At 40.0% G+C, this 10,892-nt stretch overlaps 1 protein-coding gene across 6 annotated transcripts in view; it reads left to right on the forward strand.

The window, feature by feature from the left end:
- Window positions 1–4,717, forward strand: part of PDE1C (phosphodiesterase 1C) — a 291,755-nt gene extending 287,038 nt beyond the window's left edge. For 3 of the 6 annotated variants that reach the window (XM_054060643.1, XM_054060645.1, XM_054060644.1), the window contains exon 19: window positions 4,271–4,703. In XM_054060643.1, coding sequence (XP_053916618.1) covers window positions 4,271–4,440 — 170 coding nt within the window. In that variant the 3' untranslated portion in view covers window positions 4,441–4,703. Of the gene's footprint in view, window positions 1–4,081; window positions 4,147–4,270 lie in introns of those variants that run through there. The other 3 variants (XM_009568489.2, XM_054060642.1, XM_054060647.1) reach the window with 3 other exon arrangements.
- The last annotated feature ends 6,175 nt before the right edge of the window (window positions 4,718–10,892 follow it).

Raw genomic sequence — 10,892 nt, forward strand, 5'->3', positions numbered from 1 at the left:
GTGGTGTTGGGCTGATGCTTGGACCCAATGATCTTAGAGGTCTTTTCCAGCCTTAGTGATTCTATGACTTATCAGATGTGACTGCTCAGCTGACTGGTCTTAATTTTTATCAGAGGCAACTTGTTTACCATGTTTGTCCATGAGTAAAACCTGTGCAATTTACTCAGTGACTGTAGCAATGACTTTAAAGAAAATGACATTTCAGTTTTGTTTTTTTTTAGAAGGCACGTGTCTTTTGAACTAATGGAAATATTTGTAACAGTCTGTTTGGAAATGCTCTAGAAGGAAAAGAAAAGGATATTAGTGTTTTGCCATGTCTTGTTCTGTTGTCTGATCAGAGTGGAATTGCTGTGTAACAAGAAGAGTTGCAATAGGTTTTAGTAGTTTGAAATATTCAAGATGACTATAAAAGTTTTTTGTCAGTAAGCATCATTAGCAATCATTTCCTTTGAATTGCAACAGGGCAAAGCTATCGCAAGTCATTATATTTCTAGAGAAGTCAGTGGAATCGGGAAAATACCAACTAAAATTTTAACTATAGTGTACAATAATCCTTGTGGACTGTGGTGATGCATTCCGTGGCTTCAGGCTCATGTGAAATGTCCGTCACACTTGAATTACAGAGGGCAGGCTCCTCAGCAAAATGTTTTTCTCCTGTTCAGATTATCCATGAAGCTCCTGCCATTGTCTGGACTGTTGGTTCAAGTGATCATCCACATTGGGTTTTGATGGCCTCAGATGTTGACCTTACTCAGTGGATGCACAGCACATCTTAAAATCAGTTTAAAGGGTGGAACTTGTGGCAGTATTTGATTCTCCTGTGGTTTCTTGAGTCATGGATAAATGGTTTAAACTCTTGCAAACATGTTTGTTCACCTGCTCTCCTATGTATGTTCCTCTGCTTCCAAACCACTCTCAAATGTGTTGGCTGCATCTGTTTATAGGAGCATCCATCACTGCTACTACTACATAATAGCTTCTGGTGCAGTTCCTCAAGCTATTAATCCCATCGGAGTTGCTTGGAGCATGGTTGTCTGCTTTTGTGTTGCACACGGTGGAGGAGAGAGGGATGGGGAAATGAACAATTCTTGTTCCTTCGTATAAGCACTGTGCAAGTTGCATTGTACTCTGAAACCTGCTAGTTGATTTGCTGTAAAGGTGTTTGCAGATATTCTCAAATCCTGCCCCACTGTGACACAATAGCTAAGGTGCATCAGAACCAACCTACAGAGTTTTATCAAAAACTTAGAAGCAGATCAGAAGCTTAACACTGTTTTCTGCTAGAAAAAGTCTTTGAAAATATGGACATCAGTTAATGGTATGTGTTCCTCAGGAAGGACCTAAGGTGGTATGATGTTGGAAGCTCTGAACTGTGGTGCTACAAGCAGAACCTAAGGACTAGTGCTGGGTGAGATCTTCCTGGCAGTCTATGCTAAGTTTTCTTTTGCAGTTTTCTACTGAATGGCAGCTCTGGCATTCATTCTTTCATTAGTCATGATCATAGAATCATAGAACAGTTAGAGTTGGAAGGGACCTTAAAGATCACCTAGTTACAAGCTCCCTGCATGGACACGGACATCCCACTAAAGCAGCTGCCCAAGGCCCCATCCAACCTGGCCTCGAACGCCTCTGTGGATGGTTCATCCACAACTTCCCTTGGCAACCTGTTCTGGTGCCTCACTACTCTCACGGTGAAGAAATTCTTCCTAATGTCCAGTCTAAATCTGCCCCTCTCCAGTTTATATCCATTTCCCCTCATCCTATCACTACAAGTCTTTATGAATAGCCCCTCCCCATCTTTTCTGTAGGTCCCCTTCAGGTACTGGAAGGTTGCTATGAGATCTCCTCTGAGCCTTCTCTTCTCCAGGATGAACAGGCCCAACTCTCTCTGCTTGTCCTTGTATGGGAGGTGCTCCAGCCCTCCAGTCATCCTTGTAGTGATCCTCTGGACCCGTTCCAACAGCTCCATATCCTCCTTATGTTGAGGATTCCAGAACTGGACACAGTATTCCTGATGAGGTCTCACAAGGCAGGAATAGAGGAGCAGAATCACTTCCCTCGACCTGCTGGCTACGCTTCTTTTGATGCAGCCCAGAGTACAGTTGGCCTTCCGAGCTGCAAGCGTGCATTGCCGGGTCATGTTGTGCTTCTCATCGACCAACACTCCCAAGTCCCTCTCTGCAGGGCTGATCTCAATCACATCATCTCCCATCGGGTACTGAAAATGGGGACTGACCCGATCCAGGTGTATGACCTTACGCTTTGCTTTGTTGAAACTAGCGATCATTGTATCTTAAGCAAATCAAGGCATAATGTTGACATAGGGCAGGTGTTTATACCAAGCAGCTAGAGGGAGTCCTGACCCCTCTCAAGAATCAAAGAAGAGTAGTGTCAAAGCAAGGATAAGAAGCAATACTAGGTGGATGCCTTCCTAGACAAATCTGATATTTGCACAGCTGCTATTCTGTAAGATCCTGGGTTGCATGTTCTGCTGGCCAGAGCAAACAAAGCCACTAATGCACTCAGCCTCCCTGCTAAATCAGTGTCTAAATAGCACACAGATAGTTTCTTTGAATTACGTGACTTGTGTAACTATTCTAGTCTACACTGGCACTGTCCAAATACCCATTCTCTGCTTTCACTCTCTTGATGATAGCTGTGATCTTAAAAAAATAGTTATTTTCCCTAATTAAAAAAAGGAAATTTATGTTGGCATCAGGACTAAAAACGCTCGTAACTCTATGTATGTAACTCCTGAGAATCATAGCCTGTTGAAGCCCACAAAAACCCTCTGGGGAAAGTATTCTCATTTTTATGTGAATGTTAAATCCAGACCACACAAGAAGTCAGTGAGAGATCTGGGAGTCTAGAGTTCTAGAGGAGAGAGAATCTTCTCCTCATCACTCTAAATAACTAAAGCCTGAAGAAATGAAATGTCATGGATCCCCTTTGTAAACTCCTTTATGAGGATGATAAACAGCACTGTCAGTGTTCTGGATAAACCTACTTAAACTTGTTAGCCAAGTCATCTCTGATGGCAACAACTCCAGTAAAATTCCAGTTAACAATAAATATTCCTCCATGCTGAGCAATGAAAAATACAATAGCATTTGGCTGAATCCATGCTGAGTATGGAAAATTGAATTAATCTGAAAAGTGTAATGCTTCAAAGAACACTAACTCACCTGGATATTTTTCAAGCTTTTAATGAATGTCAATCTAGTGTAGTGGAGAACAAGAAAGATTATGACTATGCAGAATTATGGATGTGTCTTTCTAAAGTTTATGAAATCCATAGGGTTTTTATTGTTTCCCAAGACATTTTAGAATATGATTAATCACTCAAGGATTTTAATGAGATGAAAGTATGACTGTTTGATGTTAGCTAGATCACACAGGGAAACCTTTCACTTCTTAGGATTAATACTGAGAACGATGACTTTTCCTTTAAAGTGGTTATTATGCTAATTATTGACATTGCTGGGTTATTTTGCAAATAATAATTAAGCATAATAAGAATACATTTTGGTCACAGTCGCATTTTTTATTCTACTTATGTAAAGATCTAAGAAAGCAAGACATAGTTGAAAATAAAGACTCGAGAAGTTGAGAACGGTATATAGCCCACTTGCGACTTTCAAAATGCCCTGTAGTTTACCAGAAAATAATATGAAACCCTTCAGATCTATCTATTCCTGAATTATGGGAAATGTGGCCTCAGTCCTGATCTATTGTCTGAAAATGACCCTGTGCAATGGTATTTTGAAAACGGTGATGTCTTTACCTACATGTAGGTAAGTAACTATAAAGTTTCTTCTTCATTTAGACTTCTGACACTTTCATCATCTGTTCAAGTTGTTTTTTCCTAATCTTGAGAATGTTCCTTGGGATTCACCTGTGTATGCGTAGTCTTCTGGGATGTCTGAATAAGGGCATGATTTCAAGATCAAGTATTCCGAAGTGCTTAATTGCCCAAAGTTCAATTTTGGATATGTCCTGTGTTTCATTCTAGAATTTTACATCTATATTTATGAATTATATTTTCGCATCTTTTTTTTTTTTTTCCTGAAATTGTTCCTAGCCCTCTGTGACTACCTATTAACCCCAAAAGAGTCCTGGATCTCAGGCTGAGAAACCTTCCTTTGCACAGATGCGTAAACAGGCTTTGCTGAGTGGGATGGACGAAGATTCTGAGGAATTCATTTCTTGTCGGTCAGCAAATGAATGCTAGGCATGGTAACAATCATTGTTCTTCCTTTGTCACTGCCAGCCATCAAGCCTCAGCTGCATCACCTCAAGAGGCCCACTCACAGCTCAGGAGACTATTTCCCAGCCTTCTACAAGAAATCAGAGGAATATCCAGTGAAATGTAAGCTGCTTGACCAGAGGGGAAGGATGAAGAAGATCCAACATATTTCCCAGAGCTGGAATAGGAAGTAGCATAAGAGATAAAAAGACTTCTTCAGGAATGTCACTCCTCCCAGGCAGATGGAGGACATTGTGTAACCATTGCACAGGCCTTACTGCATTGTACAGTAGCTGTTTTTCTGGATAAAAGCAAGTGTATGATTTAGCTAAACAACATAATGGACATTTTGTTAGAAATGTTCTCAACAGCATTCTTATTACTGCAATATATGCCCCCTTAGTTCTAAGATATTGGGCTGTTACCATAATAGAAATAACTGTATACCTCTATGTCATGTAAAATTAAAGAAGCCAATGCTTTCCTAGATTGTTCAGCTCCCTATGGTGTTCTTAATGTCACCTTTTCTCTACTGCAGGTAAGGTAATAAATCCTATTTCAGGCGGCACAGGAAAGTTTCTTCTTGCCTAGCTGTACTGAGAATATATGCCCTCCTGTCAGAGTGCTGGATATTCAGGAGGATGAAGGTAGGGTGCTGGAGTACGAAGAGTTCTCTTACTTCACTCAGTGGGAAAAAGAAGGTATAACACTGTTAAAATGGTGTTTTGCACAAACTCTGCTGAATGATAAACAACACTGATTGTCTTTTGTGGCATAATCTATCTGAGTTAGATCCCATGTGTTCTTTCGGTGCACGGTGTCCCATGGGCCTGAGTTTCACAGCTGCACATGCCCCCACTGAGAAAGTTCTTCTTGGCCCTAGATTATACATTGTGACAAGCAGTGGCAAATAACTCCCTGGCCTCTTTCTCCAGGCCTCTGGTGATTTATGTGCCACCTCAACTCTCCCCTTCCAAGCCAGTGAATTCTATCTCGTTTGTACTCTCCTCACAACAAATCCTACTCTGCTTTTTATCTTCCTTGTTGTGCTTCTATCTGGGTTTTTTTTTAAATATTTCTTTGAAAATAGAGGATGAGCGCTGCACACAGTACTCAAAATGAAGGTATACCAGAAATTTAGAAAATGATGTAACGTCAATTTCTGTTTCACCTTCCACACCTTTCTTAATGGTTTTTAAAGTTGTACTTTCCTTTTTGAGCCCCCTTAAGTGCTAAGTATCAGATTCTGCAGAATTATCTATAATAATTCCTAATTAATTTATAGCTCAAATGCACACATGGAGGTGGGGAATTGGGGTTGTCTCTCCCGTATGTGATATTCTGCTCTTACCAACACTGAATTGGTAGTTTTGCCAATTACACTGAAGTAAGCATCCTCCTTCTCCTCTTCATCTTCTTATTCTTTTTCTTCATCATCATCTTCTACCTCCATTTCTGTGCTCTGCTTGTTTTCTTCTTCCATCCACACCTTTTTAAAACCACATCTGGATAGGCACATTGAATAGCAGAGAGGACAGTCCTCCTTTACTATGAATGCTTTTCATCACACTCTTTTTTTTTTCCTTTCCTGCACTGCTAGCTAGTTATTTACTCATTTTAAGATCACATGTCTTTCAATCCGTGCCTTTGATAGCCTTTGGACTAGGACATTCTCAAAATGAAAATCTGCAAGCTATTTTTTGTTCATCGAAGGAGCTCTCAAAAGACTTCTGTGGCAAGATTTCTTCTATAAAAACTAGGCTGACCCCTCTCTAAGCATTCCTGCTACCTAATAGTTCTATTATATATATTTCCTAAAGTTCACTGGCTATGAATTCGCGTACTCTTATATGCTGCTGCTGCGTAACTTTGTCCAATATCAAAACTGTGCCATTTGGTGTATGTAGAACTGCTACGTGACAGTCACATTAAAATCATGGCTGGTTGTTGAATGAAAAGAGCCAGGATGTTTCTGGCGTTACAGATGCCCCTGACTCCCTTAGAGAGGATGACTGTAGTTCCAGGCACACTTGCCCTCAGGTCTGATACTATTCAACAGTGTTTTCTAGCTATCTCCACTCCCTGACTGCTCTGATGTGACCTTGTTTCAGCTATTTTTATCTCTTTTACTCTGTGTTTGATATGCTGTTGACTGTAACAACCATCAGAACTTGTGACTTCAGCAGCTGGACTAGGTCAGTGCCTGAACAAAGTGCAACGCACATTGCACTTCAAAGCCTACCATCTACAAAATGCAATTTATCTCTAGGAATTCCCTGAGAATTGTATTTTCCTTGTAGAATACCATGAAATGTTTTACATTAATAGGCTGCATGAAACAGGAAAATTATGCTGCCCTTCCAAACCAGTTTTCCAGCTGTGTAACTTCCTTCCCTTTAGGATACCTTTAGTTAACAGTTTGCCTAACAGCGTCTGGTGTTACTGTTCTCTGGACAAGTGGATAGTACTCTTTCAGGCTTACTGGGTTGCTTAATTAAAAGGGGAACTTTTTTTTTTTGCCTTTTATTATTATTGACCATTTATTGGGATTATTGTTTTAGTGTCATAGTATCTCAAAAGGAAGTGAATTTTGTCTTTACTCTCCTGGTGCACACTCTGTCCTTTGCAATGAAGAAACAATAAGTTGCCATCTTGACTGTACTGCTGTGCGGTCAAGGCTCAAGGAAGTAAAATTACTTATCTGAGGCGTCATAGGAAGCATCTAAGGCTTCTAGAAATTTAATGTAATTCTGGTCAGGTTCGCCTTTGCTCTCAATTTTCTACAGACAAGTTCATATTGTACCAAGTATCTGTTCACCCAAGTAGTTTAGAGGGGTTTTTAGATTTTATTTTTGCTGGAGCTGAGGATGGTGAAGAATGCTGGTAGATACTAATTGGTATTAGAAAGATACCCCAGCCTGTGATTTTAGGCCTAAATGCAAAGCTGAGGAGAGAGGATGTTCATGCAGACTGTTCCTTCTAAATAGTGGGTCCTTCACAAAAATAATTTCTAAACAAAACTAATTGTGCTGATGGCATCCTATCGGATGTATAGAGCTGTGTCATGGAGCAGAAAGGCTTATCCTCTCAGTCCAACTCTGACATCTAGTGTACACCAAAGGGAAATTTTGCAAGTATTAAGTTCAAATATGAAATCTGTGTTATCTGAGGAAGATCTGGCTTTACAATGCACTCAATCTCTTTTTTTTCCATTGATGATTTCTGAGATAACCACTTGCTGCAAACATAAAAATAAGTGGGTAATCTGTCACTTTTGGAATGTCTTATGATCATAGATTTATGATGACATTTAGAATTATTATGATTTACTCATTGAATCTGTCAACACGTGCAAATTTAGCCCTTTTTTCTCTTTGGTTCATTTGTGAACTGAGTCTTTGCTCTCATATCTGGGTCACTTTGGTATCGCAAGAAAGTCTGGTACTCTGTTTTTTGAGCAGGAGTTGGTTTTTTTTTAGAAAAGGATTAATGTCTGAATTAATCTGAACATTAAAATCCACAGTGAGTGAGGTATAGAGAGACCCTTGAGTATTCTTTCCTTATAATTTTAGTATTTCTATGTCTACACAAACAGGAATTGTAAAGGAAGATTGGCTCCAACAGTCAGAGCAGAACTTTGAGAGGAAGAAGAGGAGGGAGAAGGAGTGGTGGCTCAGCAGCTTAAGCAGACCTTTCCAGTTCTTTAGGTTTTGAGGCAGACAGGTGGGTTTGTAAAGAAAATTTGGTTCTGGATCAGCCATGTCCCTGCCTCCTTCCTGCTTCTTGTTGAGGTCTGTTGTTCACTTGTGTTTCTCGTGTATCTGGCCAACGCGAGGACTTCTGAATGATAGTCCTCACTATCCTTTTACATTTACCTCCTCTTTTCACCCCAAACTTTATTCCTGATTTCTCACGGACTGGCTAAATATCAGTGAGCATCTCCCTTGGTATGGATCATTGGCTATAGTCACAGAATTGCTGACTATGACACCACTGGAGTTGGATATTCCAAATAGGGTCCACTGGAGCAGGTTATTTACAGCTGTGTTAGGTTTGATTTTGAAAATCTCCAAGGATGGAGACTTCACAACTACTCTGGGCTACTTGTGTCATAACTCAGTAGTAAAACCAGGGTCTCTTACTTGTAAGTGGTGTTTCATGTATTTCAGTTTGTGCCCACTGCTTCTTGTCCTGTCATTAGTTACCACTGGCAAGACCCTGACTCCCTCTTCTTTACACCCTCCCTTCAATTATTTATATACATTGAATGCATCACTTTAAGCTTTTTCTTCTTCAGGCTAAACAGAGAATACAGAAAAACAAACGTAGTATAGGTATGACTTTGTCTCAGACCCTAAGACCACCTGGAGGCCTAAAACCTACTCAGAACTTTGGAAAAGACTTGACAGTTTGGAAAAAAATCCAAAGTTCATGGCAATTTTTCACAGCATGCATTTTACAAGATATGACAACTGTAAGAATAAGCACAAATGGTTCATCAGAAGTGGGGGGTTTTATTTCTGGAATGTGCTTTCCTATTTTGCCACTTTTACACCTGTCCAGTCCGTGTTCTTTCAGGATTCTTCAGGATGTTTGATGTGAGGATGGATTAAGGTTCCCTTCACAGCTCCTGGGCCAGACTGACTGACACGGGTCCTCCCACAGGACCAGGACCCAATATCACGGGGTAGAAACTGGCTTTTGATGTTCACTCTTTCTACTGGTAGAAATACATTTCCAGAATAATGGTATTTCTGCTTGCACCACCTCACTCTAAGAGGCATATGGCTTTGGGGGGATGTAAGGAACAGAAAAATATGTATTTGTACTTACCTAATTATTACATAACTGACAAGCCAAAATTTTTAATGTGTTTCACTGACATACACTTTTGATTTTTCCTTGTAGATGCAGTTGCTGGGTAGTGTCTCACATACAAGAATACTGTCAGGTCATATATGCAAAATATAAACTCAAAAGATAGGAACAGAGTAGGATGTGCAGGAAGATAACTTTTCGTGACGTCTAAACACATCAAATTTAAGTGGTTAAAGCATTATACAATTATCAATTTATCTATCAGTGAGACAAAATTTCAACCAGAAAAAAATTTCAGTGTAAGTGTTGCTAAACTCAATGCATGCAAATGTTACTTTATCTGTGAATACGGAATGAGTTAGTGATAGCATATGACGGTTGCCTTGGATTTTTCTGCTGTGGTTTAGCCAGGCAAATCTCCTAACCTATGATGTCATGTTTAGCACTACATAAATGCCCATCACATCCCCTTCAGATGGGTGATGGGCTTCCTGCAGTCCTGAATTGAAAGCTGCTAAAGTGCAAGGCCATTAAATTCCTTTGTCCCAATTCTACTGTAAATGGAGACCTCGCCCTCAGTTTCTAGTTAGAGGTTAATTGAAAATTCGATCCAAAAATATTAGCCATTAACAACCTTCTCAGCCTCCTGACTGCAGTCAGTCTTTTATTTGCTGACTGAAGCACTTCTTCCCCCCTACCTCTCTGTAGCCTCAGGTTATTCTGTCCAGTGCAGACTTCTGGGGTGAGATGCAGTTCCAGCTCAATATCTGAATGCAAGCCAGCTACTAAGGCCCTGAAGCAGTCAATGCCTACGTGCAGACGTAGTAAGCGATTTCAGTCTGGAGTATCCCAGTCCTAATAGTGCTAAGGGAAGGCTTAGGCTGTTTCTGTGTTTTCCAATACCTTCTGGATTTTGCTGTAATGGCCAAAGGGGACCTTTGGGGACATTAGGTGCAAAAACATTTCTGACCTAGAACACATCAATTCCAGCTATTCACCTAGGAGAACAATTTGTGCGGTTTTAGCACTGTCTGGTCTTAAAAGAGGAATTTGGAGACTAAACAACAAGAAATAAAGCAAATAAACCATAATCACACCATTGCACAGTCCACACAATTCTGCAACTCCTAAAGCCTTTGTTTTGGGGGAAGGGACAGTGTTTATCTGATTTAAAAAAATATCCTATCTCATTCCCAAATACAGTGACATTTAACACTTTCACTGCATGTGATGAGGCAGGTGAAACCTTTGAAAAATGATTCATTGCACTGCTTCCCAGGAACACTGCAAAAACTCCTGTTTACTTAATTGATCAAGTGAAAAATTACTTTTTACTCACTTATGTAACTCCTGGGTGGAAAAATAGTCAATACTGAATTACCAGGCTATGAATATACAATATTAAATGAGCTGCAGCAAGTGATGTATGTTGCAGCATTTTTATGGCTGGGCTTCAAGTTGTTCTACATAGAGATGGTAAATTAGGCTGCTGTGCCATAAGAGACTTCATGGGAACTGTAACTCCTCTTTGGCAAAGAACATATATTGCTAGGCTTAAAGGGTTCTCTTTTTTTCATATTAAGTTCTGTCAGCATTCCCCAGGCTGGGAAACAAATCTTCTTCAGAACAATGAAATCAGTCGCATACTAATCTTGTTCCTGCTTTGTGTTGTTAAGGGTCTTCATGTCTAAACATGTACGTTTTCACAGCTAATCCATTGCTGATATTCATTTGAATATTTTCAGGATTCCACCCTCTCACTTTTGCTTTATTGTGCACTGAAGATATTCATCAACTTCACTGCTAAAGCTAGAGTCGAATCGCACGT

Source organism: Cuculus canorus, chromosome 2, assembly GCF_017976375.1.
Source record: "Cuculus canorus isolate bCucCan1 chromosome 2, bCucCan1.pri, whole genome shotgun sequence".
Lineage (NCBI taxonomy): Eukaryota > Metazoa > Chordata > Aves > Cuculiformes > Cuculidae > Cuculus > Cuculus canorus.